Raw genomic sequence first — 18,470 nt, forward strand, 5'->3', positions numbered from 1 at the left:
CTACCCACCTCTGCCTGCCCTACACACCCACACCCCCCTACACACGCACACCTACAGCCCCTCCTACCCACCTCTGCCTGCCCTACACAACCACACCCCCTACACACGCACACCTACAGCCCCTCCTACCCACCTCTGCCTGCCCTACACAACCACACCCCCTACACACGCACACCTACAGCCCCTCCTATCCACCTCTGCCTGCCCCACACACCCACACCCCCCTACACACGCACACCTACAGCCCCTCCTACCCACCTCTGCCTGCCCTACACACCCACCCCCCCTACACACGCACACCTACAGCCCCTCCTACCCACCTCTGCCTGCCCTACACACCCACACCCCCCTACACACGCACACCTACAGCCCCTCCTACCCACCTCTGCCTGCCCTACACACCCACACCCCCTACACACGCACATCTACAGCCCCTCCTACCCACCTCTGCCTGCCCTACACACCCACACCCCCTACACACGCACACCTACAGCCCCTCCTACCCACCTCTGCCTGCCCTACACAACCACACCCCCTACACACGCACACCTACAGCCCCTCCTACCCACCTCTGCCTGCCCCACACACCCACACCCCCCTACACACGCACACCTACAGCCCCTCCTACCCACCTCTGCCTGCCCTACACAACCACACCCCCTACACATGCACACCTACAGCCCCTCCTACCCACCTCTGCCTGCCCTACACACCGACACCCCCTACACACGCACACCTACAGCCCCTCCTACCCACCTCTGCCTGCCCTACACACCCACACCCCCTACACACGCACACCTACAGCCCCTCCTACCCACCTCTGCCTGCCCTACACACCCACACCCTGCCCTACACACCCACACCCTCCCCTACACACCCACCCCCCCTACACACGCACACCTACAGCCCCTCCTACCCACCTCTGCCTGCCCTACACACCCACACCCCCTACACACGCACACCTACAGCCCCTCCTACCCACCTCTGCCTGCCCTACACACCCACACCCTGCCCTACACACCCACACCCTCCCCTACACACCCACCCCCCCTACACACGCACACCTACAGCCCCTCCTACCCACCTCTGCCTGCCCTCAGAGGCAGCTGTGTGGAGAACTCACCTGGGCTCCAAAGCCTGCGCCCTCTGTCACCCATTCGTAGACAGGCGAGGACCCCTGTGGCCGGGGCCGTAGGGTCCCCTCCTCAGGCCCTTCAGACTCCTGGCGGGAGGAAGGAAGGGTGGCAGCCTCAGGCCAGGCTCTCCAGGCAGGGAGGGCGGCGTCTGAGGAGGGCCTGCCTCTCCCGCCCTCACTTACAGAGTCGTCCTCCTGGGTCTCCCTGCCGGGCCCCCCTGGCTGCAGCCCTGGGCTGGACCCTAGGGCGGGAGAGAGAAAGGCGGTTAGTGAGACCCAGGGAGGCAGAGCGGAGGGAGGACTCTGGGTTGCGAGGCTCAATACCCGGTCTGAGCGCCCAGGGGAGTCAGACTCCAGGACTGCACAGATGTAGTCCCAAAACTGGCAAGGAAACACACGAAGAATCACCACACTTGCACGCCCTTAAACGTCCAGCAATCATTACAGATCACGCAGAGAAACAAGGCCCACCTCACTGCAAGCAGCAAAGCAGGGGCCATGCCTGCCTGCCAGACGCACCGACGCTGCACGTCATCCCGCTGAGGGGGGGCACAGGGCCAACGTGGTGCTGGACACAGGCAGCTCAGCATTCGGGAGGCAGGAGGGCTGCCTCGGGAAGGCTAGGCAGGGATGCCTAGGGAGCCCTGTCACCAAATTCCAACCGAGACGATACTTCAACAGGAGAGCCCTTGTCTACTGGGTGTGAGGCCCTGGGTTTGATCCCCAACACCACAAAAGGGCTGGAGAGTGACCTAGCATGAGCAAAGCCCTGGGTTCCATTCCTCAGTACCACACACACAGAAAAAGCCAGAAGTGGTGCTGTGGTTCAAGTGGTAGAGCTCTAGCCTTGAGAAAGCCCAAGGACAGTGCTCAGGCCCTGAGTTCAAGCCCCAGGATAGGCAAAAAAAAATTAGTTAAAAAACTAAAGTAAAGCTGGACACAATGGCTCGCGCCTGTCATCCTAGCTACTCTGGAGGCTGAGATCTGAGGATCAAGGTTCAAAGCCAGCCCAGGCACTAAAGTCTGTGAGACTTTTATCTCCAATCAACCACCAGAAAACCTGAAGTGGTGCTATGGCTCAAGGGGTAGGGCAGTAGCCTTGAGCTGAAGAGCTCATGGAAAGCGCCCAGGCCCAGAGTTCAAGTCCTATGACTGACAACAACAGCAACAAAAAATAAAAACAAAAGAAGAAGTAAGCCAGGCCCTAGGAGGCTGAGATCTGAGGATTACAGTTCAGAATCAGTCCGTAAGGCTCTTATCTCCAATTAACAAGCAAAATGCCAGAAGTAGAGCTGTGGCTCAAGTAGCAGAGCATTGGCTTTGAGTAAAAAACTACAAAAAACCAATGCCTGGGCCTTGAGATCAAACCTCAGTACAGCCATAAAAACAAAAAGCACAATCCCTAAGAGATGATGTAGACGTGTGTGGGGGTGGGGTGGGGGTGAGGGTGGGGGGTGGGGTGGGGGCGGGGGTCAGGATGCGTTCCGGGGCCTGAGCACAGAGCCTCGGCACCGTCCCTGAGCCTGAGTGGTTTTGCTCAGGGCTACCACTTCATCACTCAAACCACAGCTCCGTCACACACTTTCCTGCCCGGCCTAGCTTGGAAGCAAGATCCTCAGATCTCCGCTTTCCGAATTGCTAGGATTACAGAGGTGAGAAAATAATGAGAAATCCTTTAAAAGTCAAGTGGGGATTCTGGAGCTGAGAATCTACTATGGGACTCTGCTGCAGATCTGAGTGGCGGGCGGAAGACTCTACCCACAGAAGGCCTGCCAGCCCCGCCTGGACGCAGGGGAGACACCCCACGTGCCACCCACGTGCCCCTCAGCTCTGTAAACAACCCAGCCCTGAGCACTGCCATGTGAGTAATGACACTGGCTGTTGACAAGTGCCAGCGCTCCACCTCACAGAGGCGGACATGGAGGTGACCAGCTGAGCCAGGCCCGGCAGGTCTGGCTGCTGCCCTGACTCCCGACGCTGCCCTGGGGGGGGGGCGCCCAGGGCAGAGCCTCTCTCACCTGCAAGGCCTTCACAGCAGCACCCAGAGGTGGCAGAATATCCACTCAAGCAAAGCCCACGCTTGCATCAGGACCTGGCCCACGACCTGGCTGTGGCCTCTAAAAAGGCCAGCGTGGTGGACATGTCTGCGCCTCCCCAGGGCCAGGGGCCTTGGCGTGAAAGGCGGCTAGAGGCCAAGGGCTCGTGCAGACAGGGCAGTGAACCCGCAGGTCTGCCCCCCACTCTGCACACCCGCAGACACCCCACCCGAGCCCAAGCGCTGCTGGTGGGGCTGGGGCCTGCGCCAGTCCCACAAAGACTACACACACTGGGCCCCGCCCCATCCTGGAACCTCATGAGGAAAGTGCCGGCTCGGCTGACTGTCCCGAGATCTTGTGAAACAAACGAGCCCCTGGCAGTGGAGGGCATCCTACCGTCTGCCATGTTTCTGGGGATAGCCCTGGAAGGGGAAGAGGAGAGCTGGGGGCCAGCCTGGCCCCTGAGACCCGGGTCCTTCCCTGTTCACAGCACCCTCCTTCCATGCCGGCCCGCCCCTCCCTGTGCCCCAGACCGCTGGCCCTCTCCAGCCTCTGGACTTCCTGCGCACCCCACCTCTTCCATCCAGACCCAGCGTGGACACCCTGCCATTGTTTGTGGACACTGCAGACCCCTGGTTCCCACACCGTAGTGTGGTCACGGCCCTGCCCCGCCTCGCGGATGACCAAGGACCAAGTCCTTGGCCAAGATGGAGAACATGTGGGCCCCTCCCAGCCCTTACGCCTGCAGAAACTGAGGCACGGGGCAAGGGCACAGCCCCCTGCCTCCCAGGGACACCGCAGCCACCTGACAGAACAAGCTCACTTAGCACTCCAGTGCCAAGCCTGGTTAACCAGGGCTTGCAGAAGGTAGCCCCCCCACTCCAGGTCCCCAGAGCCTACCTTGAGTGCCCCAAGAAAGCAGGCTGGGCCTGCCCGAGCCCTCCACAGTCTCCCAAGGTTCTCTGCACTCTAAGCCACAGCCATGGCCACTGTCTGCGATTCCCTCCCCAAGCCACCCGTCACAGCCTTGAGGACCTGCGAGCCAGCCAGCCAGGACCCACAGCCAGCCAGGGCCCACAGCCCAGGTGCCCCCAGACCAGCACCACAGCCCCACCTGTCCACAGCCAGGGTTCTGCCCAGCACCCCAGACCCAGGGTGGAGCCACCCCCAGGTTCCAGGGTCTCCACACATCTGCTGGGGCCCAGCCCGGCTCAGCCAGTGCACCATGGGGACTGACACTGACCTGCCTGGAGGGAGTGGAGTGCTGGGGCATCCTCACCAAGGCCAGGCCTGGACTCTCCCAACTACACGACCAGAGCTCCAGAGAGGGCTCCCTCCCTCCAGTCACTGCCCGCTCTGCCCACCCCACTCTCCCTCCGTCCCCCAGCTGCCTCACCTCACCAAGACTCACAAACCCACTATAGGGCCAGGGGTAGAGACAGCCCCCAACCTGTTCTGCACTCAGCCTCTGGGAGTCAGGGGCCCAGCCCAGACCCCCCCAGTCCAGGTCACCCCCCAGCACAGGCCCCCCAGTCCAGGTTACCCGCCCAGCGAGGCCCCCACAGACTCCAGACCCCCCAAGTCCAGGTCCTCCCCTGCCCAGGTCCTCCCCTGCCAGGTCCTTCCCAGCCCAGGTCCTCCCCATCCCAGGTCATCCCCATCCCAGGTCCTCCCCATCCCAGGTCCTCCCCAGCCCAGGTCCTCCCCTGCCAGGTCATCCCCATCCCAGGTCCTCCCCAGTCCAGGTCCTCCCCAGTCCAGGTCCTCCCCATCCCAGGTCCTCCCCAGCCCAGGTCCTCTCCAGCCCAGGTCCTCCCCAGCCCAGGTCCTCTCCAGCCCATGTTCTCCCCTGCCCAGGTCCTCCCCATCCCAGGTCCTCCCCAGCCCAGGTCCTCCCCATCCCAGGTCCTCCCCTGCCCAGGTCCTCCCCAGCCCAGGTCCTCCCCTGCCCAGGTCCTCCCCAGCACAGGTCCTCCCCTGCCCATGTCCTCCCCTGCCCAGGTCCTCCCCATCCCAGGTCCTCCCCTGCCCAGGTCCTCCCCAGCCCAGGTCCTCTCCAGCCCAGGTCCTCCCCAGCCCAGGTCCTCTCCAGTCCAGGTCCTCCCCAGCCCAGGTCCTCCCCAGTCCAGGTCCTCCCCAGCCAAGGTCCTCCCCATCCCAGGTCCTCCCCAGCCCAGGTCCTCCCCTGCCCAGGTCCTCCCCAGTCCAGGTCCTCCCCTGCCCAGGTCCTCCCCAGCCCAGGTCCTCTCCAGTCCAGGTCCTCCCCAGCCCAGGTCCTCTCCAGTCCAGGTCCTCCCCAGCCCAGGTCCTCCCCAGTCCAGGTCCTCCCCATCCCAGGTCCTCCCCTGCCCAGGTCCTCCCCAGTCCAGGTCCTCCCCAGTCCAGGTCCTCCCCAGCCCAGGTCCTCCCCAGCCCAGGTCCTCCCCAGTCCAGGTCCTCCCCATCCCAGGTCCTCCCCAGCCCAGGTCCTCCCCAGTCCAGGTCCTCCCCATCCCAGGTTCTCCCCAGTCCAGGTCCTCCCTGCCCATGTCCTCCCCTGCCCAGGTCCTCCCCTGCCAGGTCCTCCCCAGCCCAGGTCCTCCCCATCCCAGGTCATCCCCATCCCAGGTCCTCCCCAGCCCAGGTCCTCCCCATCCCAGGTCCTCCCCTGCCCAGGTCCTCCCCAGTCCAAGTCCTCTCCAGTCCAGGTCCTCCCCAGTCCAGGTCCTCCCCAGCCCAGGTCCTCCCCTGCCCAGGTCCTCCCCAGCCCAGGTCCTCCCCAGTCCAGGTCCTCTCCAGTCCAGGTCCTCCCCTGCCCAGGTCCTCCCCAGCCCAGGTCCTCCCCAGCCCAGGTCCTCCCCAGTCCAGGTCCTCCCCATCCCAGGTCATCCCCATCCCAGGTCCTCCCCAGCCCAGGTCCTCCCCAGTCCAGGTCCTCCCCATCCCAGGTTCTCCCCAGCCCAGGTCCTCTCCAGCCCATGTCCTCCTCTGCCCAGGTCCTCCCCAGCCCAGGTCCTCCCCATCCCAGGTCCTCCCCTGCCCAGGTCCTCCCCAGCCCAGGTCCTCCCCAGTCCAGGTCCTCCCCAGCCCAGGTCCTCCCCATCCCAGGTCCTCCCCAGCCCAGGTCCTCCCCTGCCCAGGTCCTCCCCAGTCCAGGTCCTCCCCAGTCCAGGTCCTCCCTGCCCATGTCCTCCCCTGCCCAGGTCCTCCCTGCCCAGGTCCTCCCCAGCCCAGGTCCTCCCCAGTCCAGGTCCTCCCTGCCCATGTCCTCCCCTGCCCAGGTCCTCCCCTGCCAGGTCCTCCCCAGCCCAGGTCCTCCCCATCCCAGGTCATCCCCATCCCAGGTCCTCCCCAGCCCAGGTCCTCCCCATCCCAGGTCCTCCCCTGCCCAGGTCCTCCCCAGTCCAAGTCCTCTCCAGTCCAGGTCCTCCCCAGTCCAGGTCCTCCCCAGCCCAGGTCCTCCCCTGCCCAGGTCCTCCCCAGCCCAGGTCCTCCCCAGTCCAGGTCCTCTCCAGTCCAGGTCCTCCCCTGCCCAGGTCCTCCCCAGCCCAGGTCCTCCCCAGCCCAGGTCCTCCCCAGTCCAGGTCCTCCCCATCCCAGGTCATCCCCATCCCAGGTCCTCCCCAGCCCAGGTCCTCCCCAGTCCAGGTCCTCCCCATCCCAGGTTCTCCCCAGCCCAGGTCCTCTCCAGCCCATGTCCTCCTCTGCCCAGGTCCTCCCCAGCCCAGGTCCTCCCCATCCCAGGTCCTCCCCTGCCCAGGTCCTCCCCAGCCCAGGTCCTCCCCAGTCCAGGTCCTCCCCAGCCCAGGTCCTCCCCATCCCAGGTCCTCCCCAGCCCAGGTCCTCCCCTGCCCAGGTCCTCCCCAGTCCAGGTCCTCCCCAGTCCAGGTCCTCCCTGCCCATGTCCTCCCCTGCCCAGGTCCTCCCTGCCCAGGTCCTCCCCAGCCCAGGTCCTCCCCATCCCAGGTCCTCCCCTGCCCAGGTCCTCCCCAGCCCAGGTCCTCCCCAGTCCAGGTCCTCCCGATCCCAGGTCCTCCCGATCCCAGATCCTCCCCAGCCCAGGTCCTCCCCTGCCCAGGTCCTCCCCAGCCCAGGTTCTCCCCAGTCCAGGTCCTCCCCTGCCCAGGTCCTCCCCAGCCCAGGTCCTCCCCAGTCCAGGTCCTCCCCTGCCCAGGTCCTCCCCAGCCCAGGTCCTCCCCAGTCCAGGTCCTCCCCAGTCCAGGTCCTCCCCAGCCCAGGTCCTCCCCAGTCCAGGTCCTCTCCAGTCCAGGTCCTCCCCAGTCCAGGTCCTCCCCAGCCCAGGTCCTCCCCAGTCCAGGTCCTCCCCTGCCCAGGTCCTCCCCAGCCCAGGTCCTCCCCAGTCCAGGTCCTCCCCAGTCCAGGTCCTCCCGATCCCAGGTCCTCCCGATCCCAGATCCTCCCCAGCCCAGGTCCTCCCCTGCCCAGGTCCTCCCCAGCCCAGGTCCTCCCCAGTCCAGGTCCTCCCTGCCCATGTCCTCCCCTGCCCAGGTCCTCCCCTGCTCAGGTCCTCCCCAGTCCAGGTCCTCCCGATCCCAGATCCTCCCCAGCCCAGGTCCTCCCCTGCCCAGGTCCTCCCCAGTCCAGGTCCTCCCGATCCCAGATCCTCCCCAGCCCAGGTCCTCCCCAGCCCAGGTCCTCCCCAGTCCAGGTCCTCCCCAGCCCAGGTCCTCCCCTGCCCAGGTCCTCCCCAGCCCAGGTCCTCCCCAGCCCAGGTCCTCCCCTGCCCTGGCTCTCCCAGCCCAAGCCCCTCCTCCCAGGCAGCGGATGAGGAAAGGGCCTGAGCTGCCCTGAGTCTCGGAGGCCCCCCGCCAGTGTGCACTGCCGTGTGGACCCGGGTGAGGGGGAGCCTCCTAGTCCAGGCCTCCGTTTCCCGGGCTCAGGCTGGCATGGCTGGGGCTGGGGAGGGCCAAGGGTGACTAAGGTGGATGCCTGAGGAAGCCCAGGGCTGCCTCCGCCGTGTCACCTTGAGGGTGACCTCAGGCCCGCTCCACTCCTGCCTCAGAGACTCCCGCAGTCACATCGCCAGGTGTGGCTGGGTCCCACTGCTCCTCACAAGCGTCCTGCCCCTGCTCTTGGGGCACAGGTGGTACCGAGAAGCCCCGCTGTCTACAGCTGCAGCAGCCCAGCCTCTCCCCCCTTCCTCCCCTCCTCCACTGCCATGCCCCTCTCAGCCCGCCACTCCTTGCTCTGGTTGGCCACAGGCCTGGGCAGAACCCATCCCCTGTGCCAGCCACAGGTCTGCCACCCCAGCCTGTGCTCACAGCACAGGGGTGTGGCCTGCTAGCTGGGGCACCTGACCTCCCAGGCCCCGCAGCGAGGCACTTCCCCAGTTCCAGAGCCTGGGCTCTGGCTCTCAGCCCCTCTGCAGGTGGCATTCCTGGGCACGACCCACACCAGGGGCTGGCTGAGTCAGCAGAGGCCCAGTCCAGATGGCCCCTAGCAGCCAGGCCACAGGCCCTGGGACAGCTTTGGGTCCCCGTGGGACGGTGGCGACAAAGGGCAGGGTGGGGCCTGGGACGGCCGAGAGTGCATCAGCAAGAGCCACGTGTGGAGGAGCTGCACACTCTCCCACGTGTGTCACAGCAGAGGCCCAGCCACCACGTGCACTCTCCCAGGTGTGTCCCAGCAGAGGCCCAGCCACCACGTACACTCTCCCAGGTGTGTCACAGCAGAGGCCCAGCCACCAGGCACACTCTCCCAGGTGTGTCACAGCAGAGGCCCAGCCACCACGTGCACTCTCCCAGGTGTGTCACAGCAGAGGCTCAGCCATGTGCACTCTCCCAGGTGTGTCACAGCAGAGGCCCAGCCACACGCACCCTCCCAGGTGTGTCACAGCAGAGGCTCAGCCATGTGCACTCTCCCAGGTGTGTCACAGCAGAGGCCCAGCCACCACGTGCACTCTCCCAGGTGTGTCACAGCAGAGGCCCAGCCACCACGCACACTCTCCCAGGTGTTTCACAGCAGAGGCCCAGCCACCACACGCACTCTCCCAGGTGTGTCACAGCAGAGGCTCAGCCATGTGCACTCTCCCAGGTGTGTCACAGCAGAGGCCCAGCCATGTGCACTCTCCCAGGTGTGTCACAGCAGAGGCTCAGCTACCACGCGCACTCTCCCAGGTGTGTCACAGCAGAGGCCCAGCCACCACGCACACTCTCCCAGGTGTGTCACAGCAGAGGCTCAGCCATGTGCACTCTCCCAGGTGTGTCACAGCAGAGGCCCAGCCACCACACGCACTCTCCCAGGTGTGTCACAGCAGAGGCTCAGCCATGTGCACTCTCCCAGGTGTGTCACAGCAGAGGCCCAGCCACCATGCACACTCTCCCAGGTGTGTCACAGCAGAGGCCCAGCCACACGCACTCTCCCAGGTGTGTCACAGCAGAGGCTCAGCCATGTGCACTCTGCCAGGTGTGTCACAGCAGAGGCCCAGCCATGTGCACTCTGCCAGGTGTGTCACAGCAGAGGCCCAGCCATGTGCACTCTCCCAGGTGTGTCACAGCAGAGGCCCAGCCATGTGCACTCTCCCAGGTGTGTCACAGCAGAGGCCCAGCCACCACGCCCACTCTCCCAGGTGTGTCACAGCAGAGGCCCAGCCACACGCATTCTCACAGGTGTGTCACAGCAGAGGCTCAGCCGCCATGCGCCGCCCCAGGCCTGCAGGGAGGGTGCAGCCAGGAGCGCAGGCCAGGCCCCTCCTCTGCCCACAGATGCGGCTCTCAGAAAACACAGGCCAGGGGCCAAAGGGACACGGGTGTAGGACAAGAGCCCCTGAGCCCAGCCTGCCCCCATCAGAGCAGGCGAGGACTGAGCCCCAGCTCCTGGCAGCCCCAGGGCTGGACTTGGGGTGGGAGGGGCCTGGCCCCGGGAGACCCTGGCGGGCCCTCCAGCCACTCTGTCTCCTGCATGTCTCTGGCAGCCGTGGCAGCTCTTCTCAGCCTCAGCTGAGCTGGAGGCCCTGGACCCCACATCTAGGCAGGTAGAGGCTGGACACCTGCCCGTCCTCCTTCAAGCTCTGAAGGACTCGGCTGTGGCCCTACCTAGCTGGGAAGGGAGAGGGGGCAGTCGGAAGTGGGTATTCTGAAGCAGCTGGGGCAGGGAAGAGGGGAGAGGGGAGAGGGGAGAGGGGAGAGGGGAGAGGGCAGAGGGCAGAGGGCAGAGGGCAGAGGGCAGAGGGGAGGGCAGTCTCCTGGGCTCAGCTCCGATTCTCCATTGGAGAAAGCGCTTCTGACTATTAAATATTCATCCCGGCAAGCCAAGGCTGCCATAGACCTACAGCTTCCAAAAGGAGAACAGTGGAGCTACTCAGAGAGCGGGGCAGGGCGGGGCAGGGCGGGGCAGAGGCCCCACAGAACCCTGCTGGCCTGCCAGGCCTCTCAGCCCTGTGTCTAGCTAAGGCTTCCGTCCAGGCCAGGTTGCCCCCAAGCTCAGCCAGCCTCGTCTCTTCAGCCCCGCGCCCGTCTTTCCACCAGGGCAACCTCCGGGCTCTGACCCCTACCGCCTCCCCAGACCTGCCCACTACCTGCCTGGATCTGCTGTGCCCTTCCCTCTGGCCCTGACCCCTACCGCCTCCCCAGACCTGCCCACTACCTGCCTGGATCTGCTGTGCCCTTCCCTCTGGCCCTGCACACTTCCTTCTTCCCTGCCCTGCTCTTCTGTAACTGCACCCAGCCTCCCCTGGTGAGACTCTTCCTCCAGGAAGCCCCCTGCTGCCCCACCCGTCTGGTGGCTTGTTTACCACAGCCGCACCTGCCCATGAACCATGGCTGAGTCCCTACCGTGCCTGCAGGTGACCTTCCCAGCACCCAGGGACCTGCCCACGAGAGTGGACTGGTAGATGGCCGCAGGCAGGGACGTGGACACACGCTGCACCTCGTCATCCACGGGGCTTCCCATCCTAGAGTGGGTGGCAGGGGACCCCGGGGGGGGACCAGATCCTGCTCTCCTGCTGGGGCTCAGGGCTTCCCCGCCAGCTGCCTCACACAGCCACAGGAGGAAGACAGGCACAGACAGGTTCTAGAGAACGCTAGGAAGCCAGCGCTGGCGTCTCACACCTGTAATCTCAGCCACTCCAGAGCCTGAGATTTAAGGATCATCATTCAGAGCCAGCCTAGTCAGAAAAGGCAGTGGGACACTTCACTCCCATAAACTACTCAAAAAGGCCAGAAGTGGTGCTATGAGCAAAAGAAGCTCAGAGACAGTGCCCAGGCCAAGCGAGAGACAGACAGACAGACAGACAGACAGAGAGACACACAGAGAGAGTGGCAGAGACACAAATACTGATGATACAGATATAGGCAGAGAGACAGAGACAGAAAGACAAAGAGTGATAGAGACACAGATACAGATACAAAGAGACAGAGCACAGACACAGACAGACAGACAGACAGACAGACAGAGACAGTGACAGAGACACAGGGATACAGATACAAAAAGTCAGAGACAGACAGACAGAGACAGAGACACAGAGATACAGATACAGAAAGACAGAGTGACAGAAACACAAAGATATAGATACAGACACAAAGAGAAAAGAGACAGAGAAAGTGACAGAGACACAGAGATACAGACAGAGACAGACAGAGACACAGAGAGACAGAGACAGACAGACAGAGACCTCACTGGGGGTCAGCCCTGTAGCCCTGGCCCTTCCAGAAGCAGCAGCAACCAGCCTGACTCAGGACAGAATGGTTTGTCCAGGCAGAGAGAAGATGAGGGCATTCCTGCTGCAGGACCAGCCACAGCGAGCCAGGGAGGGCGGTGCCTCGCTACCTGGTGTGGGGAAGCTAGGAATGCCAACACTAGACCCTTCCACATCCTCAGGCCCCAGCTCTCCTGTCCCTGGCTGGACCAAGTGGACACAGCCTCAGGCTTGTGGAAGGAGCCAGAGACCAGGCCACCCAGGCCACCAGAGAAAGCTCACACGGCCAGGCCTGGATGAGCTCATTCACACTGGGGTAGCCAGGACGACCCTGCCACCTCCTGGGTGGGCGAGAAGGGGCCTGCCTCGGCTCCCACTGTCCCTGCATTAGGTGAGCTGGCAGGCTGGGCGCCCCCGCACATCACAGCTGCAGCCTCTGCGGTGGCCTGGTGCCCGGGAGCCTCTCCGTGTTGCAGAGCCTCAGGGCCCAGCCTCGGGATCCCCACCCTGTGCACACCTGGTCAGGAAGCTGACGGCACAGATGTCCTCCTCTGGCCACACAGCTCTGGCTCTACACCTGTGCCATCTCGATGCCTCAGCACAGCTCCCTGTCCCTTGGCCATGTTCCCACCCTTCACTTCCTTGGGAAAGTTGGCAGTCTTCCCCCACTTTGGAGGAAAGACACCTCCCAATATCCTTCAGAGCATCACCACCCCCAAGGCCTTTCTGGAGCTAGTGACGCCGTCTTGGGGCGCAGCTGGGGAAATGCCAGGCCACAGCAGGCACTTGCAGATTTCAGGACAGAAGCCATGGCACAGGATTCCAGGACTTGGCTCTGCCTCTGAGAGGGTACCAGCCTGTCCTGAGATAGACAGGAAGAGGTGGGACACCCCCTGTGCATGGGGACTGCACTGCAGGGCCAGAGGCAGGAGCCTCCCTGGGGATGGAGCCCCACAGACACACGCACATTCCCAGCACAGGCCGGGGGGGGGGGGAATGCAGCCCGTGCCGGGGAGAAAGACCTCGGTCCCTGGGGCTGTGGGCACAGCCTGGCAGCCTCTGGAAGAGGCTGGGGGGGGGGGAACACCAGCGCGTAAGGAGACCAAGCATGGCTGGCACAGGAAGCTGGACTGGACTGGACCAAAGGCAGAGGCAACAAGCCTAATGGGAGGGGCGCCACTGGGAATGGCGTGAAAGGGGAATGGGTCCTTATCAGGACAGCAAGTCCTGTGCCCCTGTGCAGGCTGGGAGGGCCTGGAATCAGCAGCTGGCCTCATTCCCTAAGAGAGGATGAGCACAGAGGGGCTGCCCAGCCAAGCCAGAAAACCACAGTGCCAAAGCGGGCAGCTAAACCCTCGGCTGGGAGACCAGGCGGTGTGGAGGGGGTCCCCAGACCTGGGGCTACAACCACACAGGGAAGAGCCCGCCCTTCTCACTGAGGAAGCCACAGCGGGGGGCTGGGGCCACACCCCACCACGCTCAACGTCAGGGCTCACAGTTGCCCTCTGGAGACCCAACAGGAGGTCCCCTGGGACTGTGCGGGCGGTCTGGAAGGACCCAGGCTCCCTGCGGTAGCAGCCCCTCAGGCCACTCCCCACCCAGGGCTCTGTCCTCGCCAAATGGATGCATGGATCCCAGGAAGGGCCTCAGAAGCTCCCACAAGTAGAGGGGCTCCGCAGGGCAGCACGGGCTCCGCACAGGCATGGCGCCTCCTCCTCCTTCACTACCCTCCCCCAAGGAGCAGTGACCACACAGCCCTGCCCCACCCCCTTTCCAGCAGCTGGCCAGGTGCCCTGGGTGTGGCCAGACTGCTGCATTACTGACCCAGAATCTGAAGGACAGTCCAGGCCGCCCCACCCTGCCTTCCACGACCCTAAGAAACCCAGGCCAGAGCAACACCCCACAAAGCCCACTCATCACCCACTCTACAGCAGAAGCGGGGGGCGGGGATACTGACCATGCCAACGGTGGCCCTGTGAGCAGCGCCCACCTTCCCTTGCCCAGAGCTGGGGGAGGGTCCTATGGTTTGATCTCTGCCCCTATTTCGGCCCCTACAGAGCCCCAGACCTCAGGCCTAATTCCGTCACTGTAGCCACAGGGCCAGCCACCACCCTCAACTCTTGGCACAGCCAGAATGCTCTCCCCACACCAGTGGGGGACAGCTCCAGCAGCAGGTCTGCAGGCCTGGGCGTCCACACCCACCACACAGGCGGCCTGCCCCGGGGACAGCAGGTCTGCAGGCCTGGGAGTCCACACCCACCCAGACAGGAGGCCTGCCCCGGGGACAGCAGGTCTGCAGGCCAGGGCGTCCACACCCACCCAGACAGGCGGCCTGCCCCGGGGACAGCAGGTCTGCAGGCCTGAGCGTCCACACCCACCACACAGGCGGCCTGCCCCGGGGACAGCAGGTCTGCAGGCCAGGGCGTCCACACCCACCACACAGGCGGCCTGCCCGGGTCCGTCTCTGGGCAAGGCAGCACGGCAGAGGGTTACCGCGGGAGGCAGTGATGGAGAGAGCAGCCAGGGACCGTGAGGGGAGAGGCCGGGAAGGGGAGAGGAGGCGGGAGGCGAGGCCAGGGATCGGGCGAGGCTGGGAGGACAGGCTGGGAGGACAGGCGGGGACCCGCGTTTAGCCTGGCCGCAGCCCCAGCCCACCCGCCCCGGGGAGCGGGCCGCAGGCGGGAGGGGGCGCACCGCGGCCGGGGGCTCCGGGCCAGGTGGGCAGCACCACGTGGAAGCAGTCGCACATCTTGGCGGCCGAGCGGTGCGGGATCCGGTTGCAGCCGCGGGTCCAGCGCACCCGGAGCGCCGCGCCAGGACCCGCTGTCCAGCGCGGCCGCGGGCCGACTGCCCCGGGCTGGCGGCTGCACGCGCCTGGAGACCTCCGCGGCCGCTCGGCCCGCCCCGCCCAGCCCGCGCGGGCCACTGAGCGGCGAGCGCGCCGGTGACGCCGCCGGCCTGGTCCAGCCCATTGGCTGCGCCCGCAGCGGCCCCGCCCCTCCGACCAGACCCCGCCCCCATAGACCAGGCCCCGCCCCGGGCCCCGCCAGGCCCCGCCCAGGGCTGGGCCTATCTGCGTGGAGACCTGGAGCCTGGCGGGGAGTTGCTGCGCCGGGTCCCCGGACTCAGGCCCGGGGCTGCCCCTGGCTTCTCCAGCCGGCGCCAGCAGGGGCGCGCGAGCCCCCAGGCTTCCCCCTGTGGTCTCCGCTCCTCACGATAGGGTGGAAGGACCCGGCAAGAACCTGGGGAAGCCCGGGGCCCGCCAAGATGCGGGGGCGGGGCCGGGGGCGGGACCGGGGGGGGTCTGCGGCAGGGGGCGGGGCCGGGCTCTGCGGCAGGGGGCTGGGCCGGGGTCTGGGGCGGGGCCGGGGTCGGGGTCTGGGGCGGGGGCCGAGGTCTCGGGCTGGGCCGAGGTCGGTGCCTGGGGGCAGGGCCGAGGTCTCGGGCGGGGCCGGGGCCGGGGGGCGGGGCCGGGGTGGGTCTGCGGCAGGGGGCGGGGCCGGGCTCTGCGGCAGGGGGCTGGGCCGGGGTCTGGGGCGGGGCCGTGGTCGGTGTCTGGGGCCGGGGCCGAGGTCTCGGGCGGGGCCGTGGTCCGTGCCTGGGGGCGGGGCCGGGGCCGGTGGGCGGGGCCGGGGGGGGGTCTGCGGCAGGGGGCGGGGCCGGGCTCTGCGGCAGGGGGCGGGGCCGGGGTCTGGGGCGGGGCCGGGGTCGGGGTCTGGGACCGGGGCCGGGGCCGGGGCCGGGGCCGGGGCCGGGGCCGGGGCCGGGGCGGGAGGGCCCTCAGGGCTCCGCTCCCCTCCGTGGCGGGGGTCGGGCCCGCGGGCGCCCCTGCCAGCCGTCTGCAGGCCGCGAGCGCACTCGCCTGCCTTTCCTCCCCGGCGAGCAGGTCGCAAACACCTGCAGACCAGACCCGCTTGGCGCACAGGGTGCCAGACGGCCCGGGCGCCTGGGCCGCGCCGCCGCGGTGACTCACGCCTGCGCTCCTCCGGTTCCGGGAAGCGGGGCTGCAGCCTGGGCAGCTGCCCGGCCCGCCGGAGGGACGGGCGGCGGCTCCGCCCCCGGGGCGGGGGGTGGGTGGGCCTCTCCCCGCGCTGCCTGCCCTGCACCCCGGTTGTCCTGCGTCTGTCGAGCTGGCCGCGGCCCCACCCCGAGTCCCCCACCCTGCTGGATGGGCAGCCCGGCAGAGCCGCCTGTGCACACGAGGAGCTCCCTGGTGAAGGAGCCTGCACCTCCCGCGGAGGCCCTGGGCCTGTGGGAGGGACGCCCCTCACCCTGGTGGCTGACACCCTCCAGGCGTGGCCCAGAGGCGGCCCTGGCGCAGGCTACCACAGACCCGGGGCCTGTGCCACGGTGGGCCAGGACGCTGCCTCCTCAGCGCGGCCAGGCTTGCACGCCCCTCCTCCTCCCCTGGGGGAGAGCAGCGAGGACCCCGACCCCAGTAATCCTGCGCCTTAAGTCAGGCCAAGGCAGCCTTCTGGGTGTCTGCCCAGAGAGCTCTCCTGCCCCAGGGGTCACCTCTGCACCCCGGGGCCATGCCATCTCTCTGAAGATGTCCCTGGGAGGGGGACCACAGGAGTCAGGGAGGAGGGGTGTGTGGTGGGGTGAGGGATGCAGGGATGCCCCACCCCCATGCCCCACCCCCCCCCTTCCCACATCAGAAGGCTGTCCCATCCTCTGCTGCAGAGTGGTGCCGCTGCCAGGAGTTCCTGCCATCACGCCCAGCTCCAACCTCCTCCCTATGCTCCCTTCTGGGGACAACGGGCCCTGGGAAGGCTCCTAAGGCAGAGCCTCCCTCAAGGATTGGTCCCCCTTGCTGCTAGTACAATGGGGATGCAGACCACCCACGCCTCAGGGTGCCGCAGAGCCCTGTGGTACCCCACGCTGGCAATCTCCTCCAGGCTGTTTCTTACACACTGGGCTCAGGCAGGGTTTTCGGGCTGCTCCACTGATCTCTCCGGGCAGGCCAAGAAGCAGGGATACCCAGACCATCAATCATTGATGCCTACTGCAGCAGCACAGCAAAAACTGTTTTGTCATGAGCCCCACCCTGCCCAGCCCAGCATACCGCACAACGGAGCTGTGGCGTCAGGGACCCCACAGGCAACCTCCCTCCTCCATCCTTTCCTCAGAGGGGATGGGAAAGTTCTAGGCCGGTGAGTCTCAGGGCTGAGGGCTGCAGAGGGTAGGGGCTCTCACTCACAACCTCCTCTTCTTCCCTGCCCACAGCAGCCCTGCCTTTCGCTGTCTCCATCTCGCCAAGCCTGGACAAGGTCCCAGGGCTCTTCCTCTGCTTTTGCACAGCTTCGTGGCTGGGTTCAGGAAATAGGGCAGAGTTGAGGACAGCACTCAGGGCCTTGCACTTGCTAGACAAGTGCCCTTCCACAAACCCCTAACCTCTTTCATCTCTCTCTCCTCTCCCCCGCCCCTCTCTATAGAGTCTCACTATATAGCTCAGGCTGCCCTTGAACTTGCAATACTTCAGACTCAACTCCTGCTCGGATCACCACTATGTACCACCATGATTGTCTTTCCTATCTCTTTTCTACAAAGGTCCTGCTTTCCAGGGCTCAGCTGTGTGACCCCAGCCCGCTTCTTCATTGTTTTTGTTTTGTTTTGTTTTGTTGCCAGTCCTGGGGCTTGAACTCAAGGCCTGAGCACTGTCCTTGGACTTTCTCAAAGCTAACACTCTACCACTTGAGCCACAGCACCACTTCACTTCTTCAATGTTTAATGACACATGTAAGTCCTTGCCATGTTCTAAGATCCACCTTCACAGCTCCGGCATCAGGGTGGGCCACACTGGGCGCGCAGATTACCCCTAACCTGGGCCTGGGGTTCAGGACCCAGAGGCTGCCGAATTGTTCTTGGCTCCTGGCGTGTCATCCTGTGTCCACACTGAGAGGTCTGGCACTCTGCCCACTCTCCACCAGGGATCGAATGTGGGAAAGAGATGAAGGACTGCTGTACTTTTAGCCCACAGCTGCTCTCACGCCGACTGGCCGGTGGACCCTGCCTCCACTGATGTGAGACAAGCTAAAGTCAGTGTCTGTAATCTGTGTCTGCAAGACCCAGTCCTGAGCCGTCTGATGCAGGGAGCAGTGCAAGGCTGTTTTGCTCCTCAGGAAATGGTGAGAAGGGGAGAGGAGAGGGGGAGAGAGAGGGAAAGGAGAGAGAGGGAGGCTATCATCCAAGATGCAGGAGGGGAAGGGGAGAGCCAGCGGTCCAGCCGAGTGTGATCTCATCTTGTCACTTCTAAGTCCATTTTTTTCAGTAGCTAAATGGAGTGGGAAGGATTGAGCAATTCCTGCAAGGCCAGGGCAGGGCCTAAAAAGGCTGCAGGTAGAAGAAATGGGAGCATGGAGGCGGGCTGGGGTTGGGTGTGGATTAGGCTCCAATGGTGGCTTGGAACCCCTTCCTGAGTGGAGATCTGGACAGATGGAGGATCTGAGGGGAGGACTAGGAGAGGGTTAAGCCTAGTGTCTTTACTTGGGGGGGGGGGGCTCCCTGGCACAGACTGGCCCTGCTGGGAGGGTGGGCACCAATGGACCCTCACCTCCTGTCAGGAAGACAGAGTAGAGATGGAAGGGCAGATGTGAACTCACAAAATGGACCAGGGGGCTCACTCCAGACAAGCCTGAGGGTGCTCCCCCACCCGGGCGGACGG

At 65.3% G+C, this 18,470-nt stretch overlaps 1 protein-coding gene across 1 annotated transcript in view; it reads right to left on the reverse strand.

Moving 5' to 3' along the window:
• The window catches only part of Ahnak2 (AHNAK nucleoprotein 2), a 28,960-nt gene extending 14,405 nt beyond the window's left edge, over window positions 1-14,555 (reverse strand). The window contains exons 1-3 of the mRNA XM_090344156.1: window positions 14,501-14,555; window positions 1,309-1,377; window positions 1,124-1,212 (exon numbers count right to left, since the gene is read on the reverse strand). Coding sequence (XP_090200282.1) covers window positions 1,124-1,212; window positions 1,309-1,377; window positions 14,501-14,555 — 213 coding nt within the window. The remainder of the gene's footprint in view (window positions 1-1,123; window positions 1,213-1,308; window positions 1,378-14,500) is intronic.
• Window positions 14,556-18,470: the final 3,915 nt, after the last annotated feature.

Source organism: Megascapheus bottae, chromosome 14 (genome assembly GCF_031878675.1).
Source record: "Megascapheus bottae isolate mThoBot1 chromosome 14, mThoBot2.hap1, whole genome shotgun sequence".
NCBI classification, from domain to species: Eukaryota; Metazoa; Chordata; class Mammalia; order Rodentia; family Geomyidae; genus Megascapheus; species Megascapheus bottae.